This window comes from Rhipicephalus microplus, chromosome 1 (genome assembly GCF_043290135.1).
Source record: "Rhipicephalus microplus isolate Deutch F79 chromosome 1, USDA_Rmic, whole genome shotgun sequence".
Taxonomy (NCBI): domain Eukaryota; kingdom Metazoa; phylum Arthropoda; class Arachnida; order Ixodida; family Ixodidae; genus Rhipicephalus; species Rhipicephalus microplus.
Genome location: NC_134700.1, coordinates 81,762,861 through 81,789,415, shown reverse-complemented (window position 1 = coordinate 81,789,415; position 26,555 = coordinate 81,762,861). Strand labels below are relative to the sequence as shown.

General features: G+C 44.7%; 1 protein-coding gene across 1 annotated transcript in view; it reads right to left on the bottom strand.

The window, feature by feature from the left end:
- The window catches only part of LOC142765458 (uncharacterized), a 141,865-nt gene extending 115,709 nt beyond the window's left edge, over positions 1-26,156 (bottom strand). The window contains exons 1-2 of the mRNA XM_075866498.1: positions 26,015-26,156; positions 22,026-22,132 (exon numbers count right to left, since the gene is read on the bottom strand). Of these exons, the coding sequence (XP_075722613.1) occupies positions 22,026-22,132; positions 26,015-26,111 (204 nt within the window). The 5' untranslated portion in view covers positions 26,112-26,156. The remainder of the gene's footprint in view (positions 1-22,025; positions 22,133-26,014) is intronic.
- Positions 26,157-26,555: the final 399 nt, after the last annotated feature.

Here is a 26,555-nt window from a genome sequence, read left to right as displayed (position 1 = left end):
GCTTAGTGATTTAGTACGATTCTTTGGTGCACGCTTGTGTGACAGATGTTTTTTTTTAGTGGTGTGACGCCGTGAAGCTGTTGTGTTCCGCTGAGCAGCTCGAACGCAAAACAAGACGCTACATTGAAGCACAACGTATTCCCCTGCAACCAACAGCTTCAGGAATCGTATCCGGATGCATAGTATTTGTAACAGAGTACCTAATAAATGCGAAGCATTTCTTGGCGAACTTCGGCGACTTTTAATTGAATATTGAATTGAATTTGATTGGTCGCACTTTTTACAAAAAAAATTGCATACACTGCGTGGACCCATAGCCATAGGCTAGTTTGGGTCCAAAAAAGAAAGATTTTATAAAGGCACTTCGGAAAGTGTAACTAAAAAGTTATACAGTATCAATAAAGAATAACTAAGTTTTTACAATCTAATGTAATAAAGAATCAGCAAAGAAATATTATAGTGCATGAAATAACCGCACTAATCTATTACAATGCACGAGAGAAGGAAAACGGAATAAAAACCTACTTACATATTGAAATCAAGACAATCATCAAACTAATTATGACAGGACATTAATAAATCACTACATTCTTCTAAATGGTGTTTTTTAGTGCCTTAGTGAAATTTGAATGGAATGGAATGAAAAAACTTTATTTAGTGAAATTTGAACACATTTTTATTTCAAAAGGAATAACTTTGCAGATTTTATTACCAACAAACTTTAAAAGCCCTTCACCATATACGTTGTTAGTTCCATTTACCAAAGGTTAGTTGACTAGTAGAACGAGAAGGGGCCGAAAACATCGACACATGAAAAGGGTGGTTGTAATTAATAACTGTGTGTACGCATCTGGCTACTTTTAATTTCCATAGCTTGTCGAAGGGCAAAATAAGTAATCTGGAAAACAAAGGTTTGCTGGTGTCGTTATACTTGCAATGAATATTGATTCTTACAGCCCGTGTTTGAAGTCGTCTAACCGGGTCCAGGTAAGTTGTGTACGTGCCACCCCAAGACTCAAAGCAATATGAGATGTGACAATGCATGAAAGCACAATAAAGCATTCGTAGAGTAGTGGTATTAAAATATTGACGAGCCTGACTAAGTGCATGACAACCTGAAGCTGATTCGGAACACACATTTTGAATCTGCATCTGCCAATGTAAGTTGTTATCTATAGTGACACCCAGATATTTAATTGTGGTTACTTGCTCGATCACGAAATCGTCAATTTTTATGTGTATGTCAATAGCATTAATGAAGCTTAACTGAGAGCGAAATGTGATGCAATTAGTCTTATCAGTATTTATAGATAGTTTATTATTCGTTAACCAATCAGCGACCTTTTCCAGTTCCATATTGAACTTCGATTCAAGCTCAGTTAGATTTTTACCTGTTACTACGACACAAGTATCATCAGCATACATCAGTATGTTAGAAGGCTGAAATATCTGCGGAAGGTCATTAATATACAAGGAGAAGAGCAATGGTCCCAGCACCGAGCCCTGGGGAACACCAGTAGTCAAGTGGCTCATAGAAGACATGAAATCGTTAATTAATACAGCCTGTTGACTATCTTCCAGGTAATTTGAAAGAACTTGAAATATGGTACCACGGAAACCATAATGTCGTAATTTACTTAGCAGTATTTTGTGGTCTACGGTGTCAAAGGCTTTTTGTGGTCCAGAAAGATAACTGCTACTAATTTATTTTCGTTCAATGTAGTGTTTATTGCTTGAGTAAAGGTCATAATGGTGGTGGAGGTAGAATAATTTGGTCTAAATTAGTGTTGCTGATGGGAGAGCAAGTTATAATTCGCAATGAATTTATAGAAACGATTGGATAGAGTTTTTCCGAAGATATTGCTATTTATGCTCAAAACTGAGATTGGTCGTTAGTTTGACGGTTGAGAGTGATCACCACTTTTATGTATCGGAATAGCTTTTGCAATTTTTAAACAAGAAGGGTACATGGCTGCTCTCACAGAATGGTTAAATAGTCGACATAAAACCGGTGTGAGGACGTCTAAATTTTCTTTGAGAAGCCTTACAGTTATCCCATCTAGGCCTGCCGGTTTACTCATTGGCATTCCTGACACAATTGATATGATTTCCTCAGCGTCGATGTCATACATGACAAAAGAATTAGGGTTGGAATCTGCGAGACCATGTTCTTGGTTGGGTTCCTTGAATTTTTTAGCTAGTGTTGAACCAATGGAGGCAAAATACGTGTTAAACGATTCAACCGTATTGAAGTCGATGACATCAGGAAGCGCCTTAGAAGCGGGAGGGTTTCCGACAACGTCATTTACAATTTTCCAAAGTTTTACCGAATTACCATTCGCCTGCTCTATTCGTCATGCATAATAATCCTTTTTACTCATTCTCATCAAGGCAACTGATTTATTACGCATTGTTTTAAACTGGCGCAAATAAAACTCGTTATGCTTGCGCCATTTCCATTTTTTATGCCAGTAATCTTTGCTTCTTATGATTTCCAAGACTCATTTATTCATCCAGGGACATATTGGCGTTTCCCGTGAATCAACCGAAACTTTTCTGCTGCTTCCTTTCATCGCGTTTTCTAGAAGAGTAATCATGTTCGAAAATTCGATATTAACGTCATCATGGTATGTTTGATTATCGCTAGATCCAAGAAGAATATTTCTTAAAGCCAAGTAGTCTATTTTTGTTACAAACCTCGGCCCGTCACGTTTTTTATTCTTTAGGCAATCAACAGAGAAAAATACATCGAAATGATCTGTGATAGGCTTGTCATACACTCCAGCACTAATATATTTCTCGGAACTTGTGCGTATCTATCTATCTATCTATCTATCTATCTATCTATCTATCTATCTATCTATCTATCTATCTATCTATCTATCTCTCCGCCCACAACATTTAGCTGTCCTGGCCGTTTGCATGATTGTTTCGATACCAAACTTGAGATGATATAACATGACTCTATGAAGAACATAACTGCAAACTTATAACATGAAAATCATGACGTGTATGTCATAAATGTTATGCTTTACATGTCTTGGTCTTGCTGCTCTTGCGGTGGTTTCATTCACATGTTATATTGCAAAACTGGTATAGCATGACATGGCTGCATAGACGAACACAAACATTAGACCCTAGCTTAAAAATTATGACATGCTGCCATGTAACAACATTACTACATGCCACACTCCAGATGTGCTCACTGCCATTTGGTTAGCTTTACATGTATCGACTTTGGTATTACGGGATGTGAATGGATGGCAAAGGTATGTGACTGTTGCAAACATAATAGTCATGAAATGCTTGTCATGTAACAACATGACTACACACTATGCTCATGATGTGCTCGCGGCTGTTTCGATAGCTTCACATGTACCTGTACCAAATCCGGTATTACGTGACACGAACGGACGACATAGGTAAATGACACGTCCAAACATGATGAACGTAACATGCGTGCCATTTAACAACATCACTACATGCTACGCTCGGAATGCGCTCGCAGCCGTTTCGCTACGTTCACATCTGCCAATACTTGGTATTACATAGTTGAATAGATGACTAAAGTATGTGACTGGTGAAAACATTATAATTATGAGATGCGTGTCATGTAAGAACAATAATACACGCCATACTCAAGGCGCCATTACACTTCCGCGTTAACAGGCACGCGTGCGCACTTGCGTTTGTTTTATCGTGTCACGACGGCGATGCCACGCAAGGCGCCGATATCCTTATAGTAGAGACCAGTGGATATGCCTCCTGACCTTCATTGTGAATCTGAATTTCATATACTCGCAGGTGCGTGCTGCGCTGCGTTACTTTGAGGCATGCGCGTTTGAGCGCACACGCTGTCCTTCCGTCACGAAGAGAGGCAGCCGCACTGCTGTCTTGGTAACATCGTCGGCACGAAATGCAGCATGTCGTATTTCCACCGGTTGCCACTGGGCCGTGCCAACGGACGCTGGTCGCACCGGTCGTGCCTGGCAACACACTATAGAGTGTTGGCGTTTTGCTAGCATGGTCTCATTACGCCCAGCCTGTGCGTGCGTGATCGTTGCTTTGGTGTATATTGGGCACTTCATGCCGCGCTCACTACCGTTACGCTAGCTACACGTGTACCAAATTGGGTATCATGGAAAGTGAATACACGACAAAAGTGGATTGATTGATATGTGGGGTTTAACGTCCCAAAACCACCATATGATTATGAGAGACGCCGTAGTGGAGGGCTCCGGAAATTTCGACCACCTGGGGTTCTTTAACGAGCACCCAAATCTGAGTACACGGGCCTACAACATTTCCGCCTTCATCGGAAATGCAACCGCCGCAGCTGGGATTCGAACCCGCAACGTGCGGGTCAGCAGCCGAGTACCTTAGCCACTAGACCACCGCGGCGGGGCGACACGACGAAAGAAATGACACGTCTAAATCTGATAATCATATATGCATTTCATGTAGAGCATGACTACATGCTACACTCATAGCGTTCTTGCGGCGGTTCTACGAGTTCCACATATACCAAGTTTGGTAATACGTGACGTGAATCTACGATGAATGTATATGACACGTCCAAATATGATGATCGTGATATGGAATTCATGTAAAAACTTACTACATGCCATGGTCATAGCACGTTCGCAGTCGTTTCGCTAGCTCCTTATATACCAAAGTTGGTATCAGGTGACGTTAATAGATGACAAAGGTAATGCAAACGTCCCAACATTATAAACATGAAATGGAAGTCACGTACGGCATAATTTACCTCCGCCGCGTATTGTTGTGCTGATTTTGAAGTGACCTTTCCTCAATCATGCATCGCATATCATCGATTTCCACTGTACGTGGGATCTGCCAATTTTTACTGTCACAAACGAGCACTAAAGAACACGTGTGCCACCGCCTCTACACAATAGCATTGAATCACCATGCTAAACGTTCGCTGCGGGCAACGTGTGCTTTCGCGGTGCGTTACGCTGGGCCGATACGTCAGCCCTTAGAATCTACCGACCAATAGTCTCCCCATGAACGGAATCACTTACCTTTTTTAACTCCAGGTGAGTCAAACAGGCAGCGTTCGTAGAGAGTACTGAGGCCTATACTCTATGAATACCTGAACCTGCTAGGGCAAACTGTTCACTTATGTGGTGTGATAGATACTCCGAATAACAGGACGTTTTTATTGTATACGTATCAATGTTTCTTGGTGGTTTGGATTTTTTGGTATTTTCGAGGGTCATTCACGATCATCTCTGCGTACAGTACTGCTATTTCTGTTTATTTAGTGCAACTGATGACTCTGTGATTCTTTGGTGTGTTTTCCAAAGCTGTGAATTCAGGGGCGTCCGCCTCGTCAAGCTACTTTTCACAGTAGTTTTTTGCGGCCGCTTCATCCTTTTATAGAAAAGTAAAATAAAGATTTGATTTGATTTGATTTGATTTGATTTGGTAACAATTCAGAATCAATCCTGTGATATGCCGCTACGAAACGCGTTATTTACGGCCTACTGTGCCACGTAAGATTGCGTGTGAAAGCGTTTATCGTGGGAGAAGTGGTGGCGCTAGAGCAGACTCGACGTGAACTTGGCCTGTCTCGCCGTTTTGGTGGCACACAGCAGGCCGCACCTTGAATTTATATCCAGCGGCCGTGCAAATGGAGATGTCGATTTCTGGTCATTAACTGCAGGACCAGGCTACTTTGAAGCTCAATGTACCGCTATCTGTTCAGCGTTATCCTTTGTAACATCCGCCAGAACCTTGAGCAACCCTAGGCCCCCATCAATACTGCAACTGACCTCCCGTCATCATCTATAGTTTACCATCTCAGACATTTATCTCACTTTTGTTAACTACCCACAAATGGCAAAGATGCCATTTGCACTCTAACTTTAATAAAAAAAATCTCATCTTGGTAGTCAGTTGGCTTAGAATGGCTTGGCTACTTGACTATTTAGAACGGCGGGAGTCCACACGGTGGCCATTGGCTCGGTTGTTTCGCGATGCAGAGGTTTCAATCATTACAATAAGGCCAGCAGTTTTAAGAGCGCACTATTTCTAATGAGTATTTTCTCATACTCAACACTTCTTACTACGCATCTTAACGTGAAACATAACGACTTAACGTTATGAACGTGGTAGCAGCAGCGGGGCAAGGATGCCGACGCTGCGCTCGAAAGGCTAGAGAAACAATTTCAAAACCAAGCTTGGCAGCTTGGGTTTCATAGCCACTAGTGGTGACAAAAACCTCTGGTGAAACAACGGTAGAACTGTCCCATATCGGAAGCATGTTGCAGTTAAGTGGCCGTGTCACGCTGGGCTATCCAGTGACGAGGCGGAGGCGGCGCAGGTTTGTGCGCAAATGTCGCCACATCAACCCCCCTCCCCCCTTCGTAGTGTACATTCCTCAGGGTGTGTAGAAATTTTGGAGGCGTGCTAGGCGTCCAGAGCGTGTCGTGAAAGGAGCGGGCTGCGACTTCAGTGGCTGTTGAAGAAAGCCAGTGGAAGGAGTGCGCTGTTCGGTTCGTTCGCAGCGATGTATGCGGGCTTGAGTCAATCAATCAAGACGTGGACGTTGTTTCCGTTCAGACGCATTTCGGGGGGCCCGAACATCCACGTGGTCCCCATTCGGGCTCCCCAAAATTTATCCAGTCGGACAATAAAGCCAGAATGAAGAGGCACAGGTACAAGTAGCGGCGTGTGAATTTAAGCAAGTGAGAAGCAAACGCTATGTAAGAAACTAACGAAGAACAGCTAACAAATAACATTTATTTCAAAAACTTGGCAGCGCTCACCGATAAATTCGGCGTGTGGCCTGTGAGTCCTCACGCCGAATTATTACCACAATTCCATAAACGCCGGTAACGCATATGTCTCAGGCTTCAGCTAAAAGAATGCGCGTACTTTAAAAAAGACATTCGAGTCACTCCCAAGCTTACGACCACATGCTCTCTACATCTTGCCAATCCCGTCCAGCATGGGAGACAGCCAGACACTCTATACACGGGGACCTTGGAAAAGAGAGATTTAGTACGAAATGGGACGGCTTCGTTGAGCCATTAGCCCGTCCGTGCCCACTCGAGGCCTATGTGAACCACACAACCTTTTGACCGCTGCCTTTGTATTTGGGCAGGCGCCCCGTGGCAGAAAGAGTAAACAGTGTAAACAATTTGTGACGTTGGGACTGAATGTTTATGGGGCTCTCCAGTTATTGGTCTGTTCCGCGCCGACGCAAGTGCCATCGTAGGCAAACTGGCCCATCACTATCGGAAAAGTAATCAGACGACCACTTCCGTTATTTACGTCATTGTTCATGTGGAACAGCGTTGTTCGCATGGCCATTAGAAAACAGCAACCTTCCGCGTATATGTGGTGGCCAAAACATCAAGGGATGTCTAACAAGTGCTGCTGTATGATGGGGTGCTCAACATCTACAAAAAACTCACTCACAACACTGTTTTATTTCTTTACTGCAAGACCTTAGAAAAAGAGCGAAAGAAGCAATGGATCGCCGCCGTGCGTTGGGGCACACAAGCCACTCCGACATTGTGCAAGTTAATGCAGTGCTTCTTTTACTCAAGCTTTCGCTCTGCCGTATTGACACTCGTGGGATGCACTCGATCATGTCGACACTGGTAAACGACGAATGTGGTCGTCGCCTACGCATTTGTTGGTTCGGTTCAACCACCGTGCAAGGGCTTCTTGGTCGAACGTTCTGTATTTATTATTTACAGAAACAGCAATGCGGCAATGGTTGAATTCAGAAAGCACACACTCTTAAAAAAATGGAGTGACGTTCTCTCCATTTAAGGAGGAACGGCGATGTCCCCAATATTCGTCTTTAAATAGAGAAAAGTTGCTCCCTCATCCACGGAGAAACACGTTCCTCCTTATGAAAATCAACATGGCTGCCCCCCGGCGAAGCGAGTAGGCTTAGCAAATGCAACGATTCTTGACTGGTAAGGAGTACACGGCACTGAAAGTTACAAAAAAGGTCCCGCTGAGCTTGATATTGAACGAAATGATTATAAAAATAAGCAGACGAACTTGCGGTGGTGAACACATCGCGAAAGAGAACGACGGAGCAAGTACGTTTCGTTCGGTCAGCGAAGCCACGTTCACTGCGAAAGACACGGATTCTGTAGAGCCCTCACCTGAAGAGTGCATGCTAGGCTTGGTGTATTTATTTCTCGCAGATTCGCATAGTGTAGCGACGTTATCCATGCGTTTACGGGTCCGTAGGTCACGAGATGTGCCTCCAAACCGTACAATCGATTGCAGCGAAACCATTCCGAATCCGTAATGCAGCTTTGATAGATAGATGTTCAACGTTATATAAGTAGCTGGAGGTGTGCGAGCGTCATAGCAATGAAGTAGGTGGTAGCTGGCGCCATTTGGAGGGACTAAACGATACTAAAAAAAAGTTGCCGGCCGCGATGTACGTTGTCATTACCCACTATCACGTCTCCCTTGCGGATTGTTTACGCCTCAACCCATTCAGGATTACTCACGGACACCGGAAGCCTAATATGTGCTGAGGCAATTTATATAGCTACACCTGCACACATGGTCACATAGTACACATATAGTACGCAACAAGTACACTGACATCTAGGCTAACAAGTACGCAACAAGAACACAATCAACCATTCACATCAACGACTAACACCTCGGCATGTTTACTTTTTTTCTTTATTGCCTTCTTGACTACAGGTCAAGCTAATATGACAATCACTATCACACGCGTTTCATGCGTGATAACGCGTCAAACAAAGATATTACATATTCAACACAGTCGGTAGTCTTATACACATCTCGCACTTTTATACCAGCTTCCACGAAACACTCACTAACGGATAGAACTCTCACATCACAGTGTCTGTACGATAGCATACTACGCCAAACCGAATGAAGACCAAGTAAAAATATAACATCCAAATTTGGCACACAACTATCACAAGGCAAAAAACGAATTCCATATGGAGTAAGAGGTAAATCTTTTTTTAAAGTCCTCTGTAAAATGTCCCAAAAGAAAATAGCGTTCTTACAATCAATAAACACATGTTCAATGGTCTCAGGTTTGTTCCACAGGAGACAGCTGCTTCCCCGTGGTACATACATCCCTCTCTCTTCAAGCCACGTTTTTACTGGCAAGGTTTCCGTATGAAGTTTAAAAAAGGAGGTTTTCACATTGGGTGGTATACACATGTTTTTCACTCGCTTTAGTACGTCATGACCATATAACTTTTCATACTTTGAACGGTACGGGGGCACAGGAAAAACATTCGGTATTAGGTCTTTCATAAGGCGCTTTATTTTCACATTAGTTAGGTAATATATCGAATACCTCGCCCTTAAGAAACGATAGGAGAACACAACTTCGCGCAAGAACGGTGGCAAGGTGTGTCGTTTTCGCCTGTCTGACGATACAAAAAAGTCATGCATGTGGTGTAACAGTGTTGTTTGAAATAAAGAACGTAAAAAAAGAGCCTCTCTGGTCTCTAATAAGCAGGAAACGTGATGTTACTTGGTTAAGAAAGAGATGGCACAGAGACAGCCCTCCTTGCTTAACTCGCCGAAACAAGTTCGTTCTAGATGTTCTCTCCCACGTAGAGCTCCAAATGAACGTGGCGAATATCCTGTGGGCTTTGTGAATGCTTTTCCGTGTACAACTAAGTTCTTGCAAAAGGTACACAATTTTAGCAGCCAGAAACAAGTTGCGTACAGCTGACCGAGAAAAAATTGATAAGCCACGACCACCCCATCCTTCGGCGGTCGCGCGCAGTTCTTCAGCCTTTCCAAGCCAAAATGTTTCACTGTCTTGATACCTGTCCAATGGTACCCCTAGGTAACGACTAGGTGTCGTGAGCCACTGAATATTCCCAAAGAAACTGGGTGTGAGGTCCCAATTATCATGCCATAAACCAATGCTTTTCTCTTTGTTCATTAAACTTGCACTCGTGTCACAAAACCTTTGAGTGATTTTTAATAACGAAGTGACCCTCTCTCTATCACCAGCAAAGAACGCAATATCGTTGGCATATGCCAAAACACGCAATTCACATGACTGCAACCTGAAACCATCAATCCCTTTGTGGTGAATTGGAGTGCAATGGGAGAGGAGTGTCGCGGAGACTAGCTTGCCTCGAAAACTTGCACCAAAGTCGGTATCCACGTGACGGATTCACTTCCTCGTAGACCAGCCAAGACATCATGAAGGGGCACCTGGTAGTCGGCGGCGTGCGGTAAAAAACGTCTATAGAAGTGCAGTATGCCGAGGAAGTGGTGGAGGTCTTTAGCGGTGGTGGGTTGAGGGTACTTCTGCAGGTCCGAGAGGAGTTAAGTGAAGGGTAGAGTTCTCCCTGATGAAACTTCGTGGCCAAAAAACGGATGAAGGGATCGCCTAGCATGCTTTTTTGGATATTGACGAGTAGACCGTGGTCATCGAAGTGTTTAAACAGCGGACGAAGGTGCCTGTGGGGCCCCTCAGCTTTGCAGGAGAATAACAATTTGTTGTCAAGGTAAACTAAGCAGAAGCCGACGCCGCAGACGACTTCATCGATAAGGCGCTTGAATGTTTGTCCATCACTTCCATGGCCAAAGCTCATGAAGGGAAACTCAAACAATCCAAAAGATTTGATTATATTCATCTTCGCAATGTCATCTGGAGTCACGGGTATATGTGTGTAGGTCTTCACGACGTCCAGCACGGAGAACACGTGGCCATCATGAGTGCGATGGGCGAAATACTGTATGCGGTGCAGGGGGTACCTGTCCTTGATGGTGCGCGCGTAGACAGTGCGGTAGTCCCCATAGGGCCGCCAACATTTGGTCTTCTTTGGTTCATGGTGGAATGGAGAGGCTTACAGACGATCAGAGCAGCGGGCGATTCCTCCGTGGGGCATCACCCTGAATCCTGCTGTGGCTATTCGCATGTGGTCCGGAGTAAGGTGACAGCCACGATAGGAAACTGGGAGGCTGAAGTGTTCCAGATGTAGTATGTGGTGGTGTGCTGCGCTTTGCGTGGCAGTCCTCTGGGACGCATCAAACCTAGAAACTCGGCGGGGAGGGCGTGGTACGGCGGCTGTTTGACAACACTGAGCACCTGAATGCTTGGCTGTTGGGTGGTTGTTCGCTCACCTGGTGTGGAGTGTTCCGTTGTTGTGTCGATGAGCCGGTCGCTGCGGCAATCCTAAAGGAGGTTGTAGTGATCCAGAAAGTATGAGGCCTATGATTGACTTGACGACGTCGGCGATAACGAAGTTCCAGTGAAGGTCGCGTTGTAGGCTGTTAATCTAGGCTCCCAGGTGCAGCGAGTCATGCCTCTCAGTGTTGAACGATGCACCTGGCTGAACTTGAAAGATGTTTTCGGGCGAGAACCTTCAAGGTAGGATCACGCGTTGCGGCAGATGTCGAAACCGCTATCAACATGAAACCGCTGTTTTATGGCTTATTCGGCGACGAAGATCCGATGCTCTCCAAGTTGGCAGCTCTCGGTCGTCTCCACCAAGCTGTCTTTAGTGCTTCTCGTTGGCCAAAAAGGGTGCCCGACATCGCCAGGCTGTGTTGCTGAAGAACCGACAGCAGTAACACCAGTCGTGCTCTGCAGGCTACTGTGACGAGGTGGTGTTATGATGACTGCTTTGCAAGTGGTATCGCTGACACGTTCAGAATCACTTACTGACGCGCCACTGAATGCAGCTGAGTTGTCGATCTATATTGTCGATGCGGCGCGCCAGCTTCATGGTGTTCAGCTGAACCGCAATAGCCTAGATGGCGGGTGAAAACTGCGGCAGAGAGGCTTCAGTAATGCGATCAGTGGTGTCGGAAAGTTCATGGAGAGGTAGCTGAAGTTGAGCCTGAAAAATTGGCTAGATACGTGGTGGAAGGCCTGAAGCCAGAGTGCTCGCAGAACAGAATTCCAGGACATCTTGCGCATGAGAGCATCCCTGTGACGAAGGAGCTGTGAACGTTCGCGCTCGGCAAGCTCTGCAGTCAGAATTCGTCACACGTTCTGCCTATCCGAGGGTGACAGGGGACGTATGAGTTCGGTGTTGCGGTGCTCGTAATGGTTGGCCTCCGGTGGGTTGATAAGAATATTCCTAACCTCTTTGGCGTAGCGCGCGTGTAGTTTGGTGACGACGTAATCATAGCGGTTCTGGTCATGTGTGTTGCTTGCCGAGGAGAACTGAGCATCCAGTTGGGTGAACCAGGCCTCGGGCGACTTCACTCAAGACGGCAGAAGTTTTACAGTAAGACGCCAGGAGGCAGCGTGCGGGATACCTTTTTGCATGAACCATTTTGTCCTCGGCAAAGCCGGCAGGTTTGCCTTGGTTATGGATGTGTTGCGAAAATGCTGTGGTTGCTGAGATTCCAGTTCCTATGGAGCTCATATGCTTGCTGGCATAAAGCGGTGAGGACTTCTCGGTTCACCATAACGGTATGACTTGTATGGTTTTGGGTTGACCAGATGTGGCATGCCGTGTGGATAGAAGGATGCGTCCCAACATAAAATATTTTCATGAACAAAACAACACCGGCTGACAGGAGTTGACTGGAAACAGAGGAGCAAACGTTCCCTTCTTTTTCACACCCAAAAGGAGTATGAGTTACAGCACTCGTTCCTTAAGGGTGGCATGTATTATTACCCCATCTACTAAGAAGCATCGTCTCGATGCCAGGCATGAAGGCAAAAAAACATGACGAAGGTTACTATAGAAGCAAAATAAATGGCATAACGCAAAATGACACAGTTGTTTGTGAGTCAGGACTCAAATCAGAAAAACAGGAAAGTATGTAAATAAAGGAAACAAAAAGAACGACGCAAAGGCATCAATAAAATCAGTCACTCCACTGGTGAGTCACAGTCACAGCGCCAAAAGTACGGTTGGAGCCTTGAAACATCAAATGAATGACTTCAGCTCGCGGGGAGGGGATGGGAATGGGAAAGTCTTAAAGTGTTTTCTGGGAGAACCTCGTAAGTAAATTCGGTGAGACGTCATACGACTTTGTAAATGCCGAAGTGCGGCGAAGTATCTTTTCTGAACGAACACGCTGTCGAATAGGGGTCCACACCCTGGCTTCATCACCAGGCTTCAAAATAACTTCGTGACGACGAAGATTGTAGCGGCGTGCATCTGCGGCTTGGTGACACCGAATACGGCGACGAGCAAGTTGACGGGCTTCCTCTGCACACTGCGCGAACTTGGCGGCATCCGAGGAATAGATTCCTAAGTTGTCGAGCAGGAGCATGACGTCAAGCATTCTCGTCATCTCGCGACCATGAACTAAGCGAAACGGTGTGTAACCTGTACTTTCTTGTACTACAGTGTTATACGCAAACGTTATCTAAGGAAGGATATCGTCCCAGTTCTTGCAATTTATGTCCGCATGCATTAACAGCATGTCAGCAATTGTCTTCTTAACTATTTCAGCGAGCTGTTTTGCTTGCAGGTAGTAAGCTGTCGTTTTACGATGTTCCATGGCACCTAATTGCAAGACATCCTGCATCATGTTTACGGTGTGGAAGCTGTGTCACGATCAGTTACGACGACGGCTGGCGCACCATGACGTAGGATGTTACGGTTAACGAAAAAATGGGCGACGTCTGCTGAGGTAGCTTTTAGAAGCCCCTCTGTTTTAGAGTAGCGTGTCAGGTAGTCAGTAGCGACCACAATCCAGCAGTTTCCAGACCAAAACGTGGGAAATAATTCCAGCGAGTTCATGCCAATCTGATGAAAAGGCACCTTCGATGGGTGTATTGGTTGCAGCAGCCCCGCTGCTCGTAAAGGAGGAATATTACGTCACTGGCAGTCGCGACATGTGTGAACGTAGTACTTCACTGTCTTTGGGAGACGTGGCCAGTAGTAGGAGTGGCGAATCGGTTGCAGCGTGCGCGTATCGCCGAGGTGTGCGGACGAAGGCTGGTCATGACACGCGCGTAAAGTGTCACCATAAAGCGTGGCTGGCGCAACAAGCGGATACGTAGCATGTGTGGAATCAAAGTCCTTTTTGTAAAGCACTCCATCTCGAAAACAAAAAAAGTGTAGCGAATACGCGAAACTTCGAGGAAGGGGAGAATAGCGTCCTTCCAGGCAGTCAATGAGCGGGATGAGCTCCGAATTGGCACGCTGTAGCTGAGGCAAGCTGGTAGCTCATACGGCAGAAAAAAAGTGTCATCGTCTTCAAGGTCAGTGTTCGTATTTTGACTGGTGCGCGTGAAAAGCAGTCAGCATCAGTGTGTTTCCGCCTCGGTTTATGGACGATAGCGACGTTGAATTCTTGTAGCCGAAGGCTCCATGCATAGTGACAGGCGACCTGAAAGATCTTTTTGATTCGCGAGGTAACAAAGAGAACGGTGGTTGCTAACTACCCTGAATGGGTGGCCATACAAGTATGGGCTGAACTTAGTTATAGTCCAGACAACAGCGAGGCATTTTTTTTTGGTCACAAAATAGTTCTCCCCTAAGCATAACGTTCTGCTCGCATAAGCGATTACGCGTTATACGCCAGTATGCCACTGAATTAATACCGCTGCAAGGCCAACGTTGCTGGCGTCTGTGTGTAACTCCGTGTCGGTGCTTTCGTCAAAACGACCCAATACAGGCTGAGCCTGCAGAAGGTTTTGGAGGGCGTCAAACGTATGGCGCTCGTCTGGACCCTAAACAAACGAAACACCATCTTTTGTATGCTTGTTGAGGGGTTCAGCGATGTTCGAAAAGTTTCTCACAAAGCGCCTGTAGTAGAAGCCACAGCACTTGGCGTAGGTCGCGCTTATTTGTGGGCTGGGAAAGGCGGCAATGGCGCTGGTTTTCTCCGGATCTGAGAGGATGCCGGCATGGCTGACAACATAACCAAGGAACTTCAGTTCTTCTTATTCGAAGTGGCATTTCTCGGGTTTGAGAAAAAGCCCCGCTTTTCTAATTGTCTGAAGAACTGCCTCAAGGCACTGCACGGGTTGTTCAAATGTGTCTGCAAAGACCAGGACGTCGTCAAGGTAAAGCAGACATGATTTGAAGTTCAGCCCCATTAAAACCGTATTCTTCAATCATTGGAAAGTAGCTGGCGCTGAGCATAGACCTAAACGCAAGACTGAGCTCGTACAGGTCATCGGGAGTAATAAAAGCGGTCTTTTTGCGGTCACACTCATACACTGCGATTTGCCAAGAGCCGCTACGATTTGTCAAGAGTCCTTGAAGAAAAAATACTTAGCATTGCGTATATGGTCCAGTGAGTCATCTGTACGGGGTAGAGGATAAGCGCCTTTTTTGGTGACCTTGTTTAATTTATGGTAATCAACGCAAAAGCGCAACGTACCATCGTTCTTCTTCACTAACACAACTGGCGAAGCCCAGGGTCTGGTCGATATCTGAATGACGTCATCCTGAAGCATCTGCTGGACTTAGTCACGTATAGCGTCTTGTTCCTTTTGCGACACCCTGCAGGCATGTTGTCGGATGGGTCTCTCCGTGGGTGCCGTAATCATACAATGCTGGAAAAGTAGCGTCTGGTTAACCCTCGACGTAGTAGCAAAGCCTTCTCGAAACGAGCCGAGTATACGCAAAAGTCTTTCTCGTTGTGCTGAAGGTAGACCCTCGTTCTTGTCGAGAGGGCTCGCGAAGGCCTCGTCAGGGTGGTTATTCGACGAACGAAGGCGAACCTTGGTTATCGCTAAGTTCTTCTAAATATGCGATGGGAGTGTGTCTCGTAACGTGGCGATATTTGTCGCTTATGTTCATGAATAAGAGATGAGCATGTCTCTTGGTAGGCCGAACGATTCTTCGGGCAACGCATATTTGTCGTGAAATATAGAGAGAAAAGTTGGCCTCCACAAGCGGCTGCTTTGAGGCAGGAGAGTTAGATAATTGTCAGTATCATGGAACGCTCTCTTCGAGAATAGCGTACCGTCAGTTGCACCAATAAAATAATCCTCGAACGACACAAGTAATTCACGTAGGTCGATGACTGCGCCGTAATCACGAAAAAAGTGCATTTTCAGGATGATTGGCCGAACGCACACGCGCAATACGAGAAAGGACCCTGTAAATGTCGACATATAAATTCGAATGCGCGTCATGCACATACCAGTACGCATCACCAGATGGCCACCTGCCATGCGCAACTGGGGTCGTGGCCATGGTGTGGTAAGCTTCCTCAGTTCAGATGCCAGTGCGGTGCTCATTACGGAATAGTCGGTGCCGGTATCGACGAGGGCGTTGACAGCTTGATCGTTGACGAAGACGCCGATTTTTGCAGAAAAGATCTTTCGGCTGTCAGAGAACACTGACAAACTGGAATAGTCATCGTCCGGTCGTTGCGTCAAAGTAGGGTCTTTAACAGCCCGTCTGACCGTGACTTCACTTCCAGAAGTCGCTGTTCCTAGTTTCCCCTACGGGGACTTGGTGACCGGCTCCTAAAGGGAGCAAAAGACGACGAGGGCAAACTGGTCGAGGTAGACCCGTGAGGCGATGCTGACCTAGATTGATGGTGTGGAACAGCCGAAGGAGTTCGCTGGCCCGTAAGATAGGTTTTGATTTCGCGGTGGCGCTCACCGTAGCATGGGCATCAAGCATCAGCGTGGAAACCACGGAGACTTAGTTGGCGATACTAACAGTTCTAGTACACGTGACCAACTTAGCCGCAGTGATAGCAGAACGGACGGTTATTCGAGGTGCGCCACGTGCTTGCCTTGCTAGCACTTTGCCTTGAGGCCGACAGGTAGGAGGCTTCGCTTATAAACCTTGAGCTGAGAGGTAGACTTGAAGCAGTGTCCTTGACGGTGGCATAGCCTGGCACATTGTCCGCATAGCGGCACCTGTAGCCAGTGGCGCCGGGGATCGTAATATCCCCGCATATGTCAGGACTGGGGCCTCGGTTATTAGTGGTGCGATTGGTGCCAGGGGTGCGACTGCCTGCCGGACTTCTTGTCCTATTGCATTCGCGATGTCTGGCACGTGTGGACGGAATTCCACGACCTGACGCTGTCGCAATTATTCCTGCACCATACTTCAAATGAAGTCTGCAAGGGCCTGTCTCTCGCTATCAGGTCTGTTAGAGCATGCGTAGGCCGGGATGTGGCGTGCGTATTGTGACGACCGCTGCTGCATAGTACACTCCATCAAAGTTGCCTCATGGATGAACTCGGCGACGAGCGTGGGTGGATTGCGCATGAGTCCAGCGAAAAGCTGTTTCTTTACACGTCGCACAATGCCGTATCTTGTTTTCTTTCGACATGACAGGGTTGGCGAGCCTGAAGAGCCGAAGCATCTCCTTGCAAACATAAAAACGCGTTCGTTCGGCTGCTGGTTCTTGAAGAATATGGCTTGTTCAGCCCTCTCCTTTCTTTCCGCGATATTTCTGTTGAACGGTTTTGGTGTCTGCTGCGCATGAAAAACATGCGCGAGAGGAGAACCATGAGCATCGCTGGTTTGGACCACCTGGCTTGTCGTCGGAGCTGTCATCTTTCTGGGTGTCGATGCCAAGGAACTAAATTCAGGGGGTAACCCATGCAGTCGGCGGCTGCTTCTTGCCATGGGAGATGTAGCTGTCACTAAGGTGGCTGACACCGCCGAAGTACACATACCAAGCGTCTCCACCAGTAATGTCGCGAACAAAACAAGACCGACAGCCAGGACTTGACTGGAACCAGATCAACAAACGTTCTCTTCTTTTTCATACCCAAAACGAGTATGAGCCATAGCACTCGTTCTTCGAAAGTGGCATGTGTCAATGTATTGAGAGTTTATTAGCCTGGTAGCATCAGCGGGAAAGAATGCCAACGCTGCATTAAAAAGGTCGGAGAAACAATCACGAACCAGAGCTTGGCAGCTTGTGTTTTACACCCCCCTGTGGTCATGAACACTTCCGTTGAAACTGAAGTGGCGCTGTGCCATATGAAAAGCGTGTTGCAGCAAATGGTCGTGTCACACCTCCAGTGACGAGACGAAGGCTGCACAGGTTTGTGCGTTGTGATCGCCAACTAGTTTCAATAATAAAGCTGATAATTTCCTGGCATTTAGAAAGTGAAACGCGTAATCAGATAGTTTTTAACCCACAACACAAGTCACAAAGCGAAAATATGCAATACCTGTATCAATTACTTTCCTGCGAAAACTTTCCCATAAGTATGCATCAAATTAGGATAATGAGGCGAGGATTGATATCTAAGCGTTCAGTTAATTGCTTTCTCAGCCCCAAAAGGTCCCTGGATGGATCTTTTCGGTACAAATAGTTGTCCTCACAGAGCATATTGAAAGCCGTTTCTGAGTCAAATCAGGTCATGTGGTCCACAATACGTAACAAAGTCAACGAGAATTGCGGGAGGACGATTACAAGATGAAACAGTCACGCACAAGCAGAATTAGTATACGAACGTGGCTAAAAAAAGCGAAACGCACGTTAACCTTCAGTTGTTCGTACTTTAACTTCTTGTTCTCTACATTTATGTATCTATCGGTGTCGGCCTCGGCGGATGCCATGGGTTCGATTCCGCCATGGCGGTCACATTTCGATGCATGTGAAACGATAGTGGTCGTATGCAGTGCGATTTCAGCGGATGCTGAAAAACACCGGATGGTCAAAATTTTCGGAGCGCTCCGCTACGGCGACTTTTGAATCATATCGTCAATTTGGGATGCAGATGCCCACGTGTTATTGTTAATATTTCCATGCGCGATGTCACTTTTGTTTTGACGCTGTCTTTAACTATAAACTCATGGCCGGGTTGCTCTACAGGCTCTATAGACGTGTAATCGGATTCAATTCAACCTCATTGGATACCTAGGCTTAGGATTCATTATGTGCAGCGACCAGCTACTATCTATAGAAATGTTTTCGTTCAATTTTAAGAACGTGATTGCCTTATTTCAAGTTGACTTTTCAGCGATGATACTGAAAATATTCTTCAATGGGGTAAATATGCGTATGCTATAAAACGAGAAATTAAAGAGGAAGAACTTTTTAGATTGGAGATGAAGCTGGCTGGCACAAAACATTGTGAACGACGCTGTACTAATGACGTAACATCAGAAAATTGGTACATTACAGCTGTGTGCAACTGCCTGTAACTTTCGAAGCATAATTAAAAAAAATGATGTTGTTTTCAGATATCTGCAAGTAAATACTTCAAGCTATGTACGACTGCAACGCAGTTATTTTGTACACATGGCTGAATGATTTTACAAATCCTTGTAAGTAAATATACAATCAACAAGCCATGTCTACTTAAGACTTTTTTTTTCAAAAACTGAACTGTATCACCATGTGCGATATGTTTCGATGCAATGAAGAGTACTGATGCAAAAAACTGCAACAAAACTACCTACGTGATTGCACATCTTGTAAACGTATTACTAGCCTTACTGCATTAAGTTAGTTGTTCAGGCGTGTTGGCTTCCAGGCTGACACTAGGTTCTTGCACATTCTTATAAGGATTGCACTTACATTCTGACGCTGTGCATATAGCACATGTCATAAAAGCATAAGTGCATGTGCATAATGATGAGACTTTAAACACTCCTTTCAAGTTGGTTTATTGTTGTCAACTATATATAGTGATTGGCTGATCTGTACATGTTCTTTCGCATTTTTAGTTTTGGCTGTGGACTTACACTGACATGAAAATTGCTGCTGTTTTGGTTTCAATAAAACATTACTAACACTACTTGTTGAATAATCTGAGGTATGACTGTTTGTCTTGCATTCAAATAAAAGAAATGAGCTTGTGCAGGTTTTAAAAATTGCAAAAAGACTGCTTGCTTGATGCAGTGGTTTGGGTTGCATTACCATATCAGTGGGACCGGTTACTGTTGGACTATAACGCATAGTCAAAGAAAAAAAAACTCCGTGGCATGCAGTCAAGCAGGACGCGATCTCTGTGTTCTAACGAAGCTTGGGCGATTAATCACCAATCCTAGTGCAAACAAATGTGCGTGTTCTTGAAAACATTGTGTGACCTTTAAGCTTAGCCTTCAAAAGTTGAATGCGATAGCGATATCCTGCTTTTACTGTGAGCTTCAAACAACATATGTATGAAATCTTTTTGATCTGGCTGTGCAACCACCACGTGGCTTCAAGGATTCACTAACGTCTGTGCGTTTTGCATCGGGTGATTGACTTTAAACTATGAAGTCATAAGCCTATGCTCTGCCGCCCGATTGCAATTTAAGCTTGTACCATTCAATATTACGCCAATACTTTATGTAGTTTTGCAAAGAATACATATAGGTGACCTGTAAATCATGAAAGTTGCGGTCATCGCAGTTCCCACCAGAGAAAGTTGTTTTTATTGTTTGCACAAGCGAAAGCAAAATGAACAATCAGAAAGTAACTTTAATTCCCCGCTCATGGTATTAGGTTTCTCCTTTTAAAAAAGAGCCTGACCAATAATACTCCATATGATTTGTTTACGTCGATAGGACGTAAACATCGATCATGTGACGTAAACATCGATCATGTTTTCATCGATCATGTGACCTTGTTATCGAGATGGCAACTTCATATGATCGATGAAAACGCTGCACCATGGTCGACGAGGTCTGTCCTTCGAGAAGAAACTGCTCAATTGTGCAATCTTGAGACTTTCGATCCTGTTTCGGAGTAATAACCCCTTCTTTACCGGACTTTTCTAGAGTTATGTAATGCTTCGTAATAATTACTGGTGTTGATTCCATGCGTTAAGACAAAGAAGGAGTGCGGCTGTGTGGTAGAACTTTCGTTTCCACGCAAGGAATCCAGGTTTGATACGAACTCTCTATAACCTTATTACCATTGTTTGCATCTTTCTCATTTTTTCAGGCACGTAAAGATGGCCAATTTTTTGGTCTCGCGAGAATTATAAGTTTTTGCTTCCAACCAACGACGCCAACACCAGGATTCCTGTGAAAAAAGCCCATTAACGTTTACGCTTCAAAACCTCACATAGTGTTCAGGTTGGTGAGGAAGCTCACGTACTACTATAGGTTCTTCCAGTTTTGTTCCTGTTTGCTACAGCCCTCGTGATCCTGTGATATGTGGGTAAATTCAGAATGGTGAACAAGTCAGCCTTGCCACTTCTGTGCATATAGTATACTAGCATTTCAAAAATGGCATCACTATAAAAAACAGCTGATTTGCTGAGAAAGATGGTACTAGATAGCTTTTTTTGTACTGCATCATCTGTGCAAGATAATTCCCAAGCACACGTGGAAGTTCACAAAAACATCGTATACGCATGAACTACTTTATATAGCAGGATACCTCTACTGTTAAATGTGTGGTAGTTGTGCAGGACAACGTGGCGTGCCTTTGGCGCTCAATGTAATGCATTTATGCCATGCATAACAATAAAGGTCGATTATAATAACTGCAAGTAGTGTCCGAGTGTGACAACAACCATAATCTAGCAGCTTGACATACAGATCGACATTCGGTTTTCAAATGGGGGCGTTTGCAGGCCCAGTTTTTCAGAACGATCCCTTACCACCAACCTCCAAAACTTTTGATTATTTTGAGCTTTAGTGGATTTCCGGTTGGGCGAAAAGCAAACACCTTTTTCAGCTCGTAAAACGAACCTGTGTTTGCCAACTGAATGTTCTGTTAAGTAGTTTTCGAAATCGTTTTCACAGCCCTTATTCACTCGCCTCAAGGAGCACAAGCAGGGAACTTTTGGGTTCAGTGAGTTCAACCGTGGTCTTGTTAGTTATTACCCACCACTAGTTTACAAAGTATTCCCACAGGTCAATATCGGGGCATATGCAAAGGTTTAAACTTTAGTTTACGAGTGTCATTTTTCCTCAAAAATAGTAGTCTTATGCTTCATGTAGGAAAGTATTCAAAGTTTACTAGAATTCTATTTTTGAATTTTAAATTTTCTAGTGATTTCTTGAACGTCGACAATAAAATTTCAAGCTCATAGTGCACGGAGCTCATAGTGCACAGTAAAGTTTGCGTAGTTGCCAAATGCCTCATTCGAAAACGCATATTGGTAGACATCTTTTCTTTCACAACCTAAAAAAGAAAAGCTAGAGAAAAAATTTGACAGACATTACCCTCTGACACAAGTTGGTAGGTAGGCCATATCGCATCACTGTATACGTCATGCAATGCTGCAATATCTTGGACCCGTATTTGGCGGCTTTTGCTGCGGTTATCACAGCTGCAACAAAACACAATGTGAATTATTTTCCTTGCACTTGAAAGAAAGCATAAAGGTACCGTATTTGTTTGCACTTACCATATTCATCTGTGTAAAAGCGGCACAATAGCACAGTTTTGAAATTTTAGCTTCTGTTTTATCGAGCCATCGCATGTCAGTACACGCGTGTGATAGAAAAGAATAACAACGATGAAGAACGCACAGCTTTGCGTTGGTATAGGTAGGCATAGCTGATGCTTTGTTTCCTAGCCTAAAACGCATACGGACAAAAATTCTGGTCTCTGTCCCATCCGGGCGACTCAGCAGTCCTGAGCAGTACCTTGACCCCTGAGGCCATAGGGGTGTCAAAAGTTTAAAGAGAGTGCTAGGTTATGCCTGGTACTTGACAAGTATCACTAATGTAGAAGAGAGTGAGAGGAAGAGATAGAGAAAACAACGTTTCCCAGTCAGAAGTTTCTCAGCCCAAACGTCAGTGGGGTGGCTCTTTGTCCAGTGCTCCTTTGGCTATTGCGAATTGATGGGCCTGTATCACGGTTACCATTGGCTTAGCGGGGAGTTGTTCGCAATGTCAAACCTACGACAACCAGTGCGGCAATGGGCTTTTCTGCATTAACGAAGCTTTCGCCTCACTGTGAGGAAAGGATAGCTGGTGCGTAATTTTTGTTTTAAAGCGTGTATAACGCCCCCCCCCCCCCAACCAGTGACTGTAGCCTCAGAGTAGAGCAGGGTGCGTCTCACTGCGTGTAACTCTAGCGGTGTTAGAAATATTAGAAATATGAGCTATGTTGAAAGACCGGCAGTGCATACACGGATACAAGACACCTAACACCGATCAATTTTCACCTTAGAAAAATTTTCATATGGTGGTTTTTTGAAGTTAAACCCTACATATCAAAAGTTCTCATTGAGAGGACGCCTTAAGTTTTTCGCTGAATGAACGATTACTTGATTTTTTTATACTGTGTGTGACTTTGATTTTATGGTTACCTTAATGAGGAATAATCTGAATAAAATAGAGAAAGGCTGCGATTCACCATAGAATTACTACAACACAACAAGGCGCCAACATATCAGCGTTCTCAATTTAACAGCGTTCTCGTTTTAGTAATTAGCGTTCTCGTTTTAGTGCACATAACGCTAAAACTGTGGGCAATCCCGCCTTTTTTAGCGCTAGGAGAGCTACTAACGGCACTGCCGCGCGGTCACCTCCATATCGCGCCACAGCTTACCCCTTCTCCACAGTGCCTTCGTCACCATACAAAAGGTCAACTAGGGTTGAATAAATTGGTCTGGAGCTCCGAATCACCATGATTCACGACGTCACGGTTCATTTGTGTTTCAATGAACGTTTTGCAGAACTGCGATTACAAAATGGACGCCGTTCTAAGCGCCAATGAGGTGCCCGGTGATGCATGCTTCGGCCGTGCTCACTCGTGCGTTTAAATTAGGTATATTGGTGTGCTTTGGCGTGCACAGCATTCAGGTAAACGCAAAGGGGTTAATGGAATATCGCTATAAGGAATGCGCACTCGCGAAGAATTAGAATTAGTTTCCAGCTTTGTGCCTCCAGATGACCCCACCCATCTGGCCTCTCATGGTGGCAGCGGCAGTGACCCACTCGGTATTACGCAGACGCAATAAAGTCTACGAACGAGCTATACTTCACTATTAACGATACGCGCGTGTTATCAGTTAGCGACAATATATCTACGCGCTACTCCACTTCGATAGCTTATGGTCATGTTGGCACGTAACATATCTGCTATGAAGATACAACCTTACTGCGCTTTTTGGGCACATCGAGCCAAATGACTGCAACTCACGATGGTTCTGCGACATGCTGACTGACGAACACACGTTGCATCATTCTCTTTTCTTTTTTAAATCTCTTACGGGTGCTTTGTATTTTGGTAATGTCACGAAACCATTCAAAACAGTGCGACAAATATAAATCATGGCGAGTGAGGGCATTTTCCGGCTTCGGCGCCAGTCGGTGCCACAATAACACTCGTATTGCAGAAGTGATTGCTAGTAGCGCATCGTCACTCAGGATGGTATGTGTGGAATTTATCACACCCAACACGAAGCAATAGTGTCGATGTCACAGGGGCATTTCATTAATCATTGCGCTTTCGTATATTGTTTGCTTCAAAATGAAGTAATTTCACGTGACCAGCGTTATTTAGATTTGGCCAAGAGAACCTACGCACACCTCGATTCTGAAATTTGATGTCATTGCTTCTTTAAAATCATTGTATCAATAACCACCAATAAATGTGAACACAAATAAACATGGCAGCCCATATTCACTAGCGACCACCTGCTTACTGGCAAAACTGACAGCATCGCCCTGCACACGACGACAGCCGTCGGTAGCAGCTCAAAAACATCTGAATCTCCCAGGTGGCCTTCGTAGTGCGAAGCCCCGTTGAGGTATGCCGACAGCTGGCGGGGAGAGGTGTGCAAGCCTGTGTGAACTTTCATCAAACGGGTGCGGGGACGTACTGCCGGGAAGCGATATGCTGACGCACTTATCTAAGCACGTTCTTTACTCTCACCACTTTCTCATCAAGTAATAGGTCTCTTTGATGCACCAGCTGTGTTTCTTTACGCCAGAGTTTCGTGCAGTTGCACTACACCAGATCCCACATAGTTTATCTGCTTGCCTTAATCCGAAAAACATTACAAATTGTGGCCATCACATGGAGCACTTTGCCGTTAAAAAACAAAGATTTAGTCATGTCTTCAATACATGATACATCGCCCCGCCGTGAAAGTGTAGTGACTAAGGTACTCGGCTGCTGACCTGCATGTCGCGGGATCGAATCGCGGCTGCGACGGCTGCATTTCCGATGGAGGCGGAGATGTCGTAGGCCCGTCTGCTCAGATTTGGGTGCACGTTAAAGAAACCCAGGTGTTTGAAATTTTTGGAGCCCTCCACTATGGCATCTCTCGTAATCATATGGTGGTTTTGGGATGTTAAACCACACAAATTAATTAATCAATGAATCGATCAATAAATGATACATTAAAGACTTTTATAATAGAGCGATCATTCACTAATCAAAGTTAGGTGGACCATAACGAAACTCTGATGTATTGTTAACAACGGCAGCACTCTCTGCAAGTGTTTATTTTTAAAGGCAATGCATCTACCATATAGACAAAACAGATTGTTACGCTAATAAGTCATCTGGAATCAAAAAACTTGCACAGCGCAAAAAATCAAGTAGTTATGGCATAACTAATAGTTTTCTTGCACTGTGCAAATATGTTGATGCCATGAAAAAGCGGAGTACTCTTTCCTAAAGAATAAAATTCACCTTTTGCTCTCGATGTAGACACGACATCAGATTTTTCCTACATAATGTTATAATCCTTATCCAGGTGACTGAACTTGAACTTTGAAGTCAGATGACAAATATTAGTGGTCGTTTGTTTATGCAGCAGGTAAATTCATATTTTTCATGTTTACGTTGTAACCTCACTGACTGGCAAGCTACTTTTTTTGAAAAGATAATGGTATACTGACGACAGTGGAACATAATCCACATAAAAAATATTCATTCGTAGTGTACCAACCTAATAATTAGGTGGGTGATGCAAGCAATGCGTTGATGGCAGAACACAGCGTTAAAAAAATTGGTGCACTTGTGGATCAGCCATGACATGTAAGTTGCCAGAAATGAATGAAAGCTTTTTCTTGAAAGTACGTTGCAGCGTATTTCATCACGTTTGTCTATTTAGATAGTCTTTTCATCGATTCGAATGTCTTTCTGCAAGCCAACACATTTTAAATATTTTCGAAGAAGAACCTTAGCAAACAAGCCTCAGAAATAAAAGAATCAACTAAATAAATTCTTGGATGAATATATTACTTACTGTAATTTCCTTCGCAGACATCAAATTTCTCGCCACTTGACATTGCTGGTGTGCAGCAGCACGAACACCAAACAGCGAAAATGACTGCTAAACTCATTGCGGCGACAGCACAAAACCTGTTGTTTTCACTGGATGGTTGCTACGATGTCTGTTAAGAGAAAAGACAAGGAAAACTACAAGCTTTTTCAGTAATCCATCAAGAATTCATGCACATGCCCGAAATCCCACCGATGCCGTATTGTGTCTCATACGTTCCATCACAAATTGAGCGATATGCTGCAAACGCTGGCTGCTTAAACATGAGATGCCAATAATTTCCGTTGTCTGCTCAAAGCAGTTTTGAAAACGAAGCTTGCGACAGAATACTCTTGCGCGACAATCCAGACTGTTCGGCTGAACAAACGCAATGCGCTCATATAGTTTTTGATTTATTTAGACATGATATATTCGTTTGTGTTCGATAGATATTCGTATTTCATTGAGAATGAGACCAGGGTTACCAATTGCTTTACATAGAGCCGATTTTGGACCTACATATTCG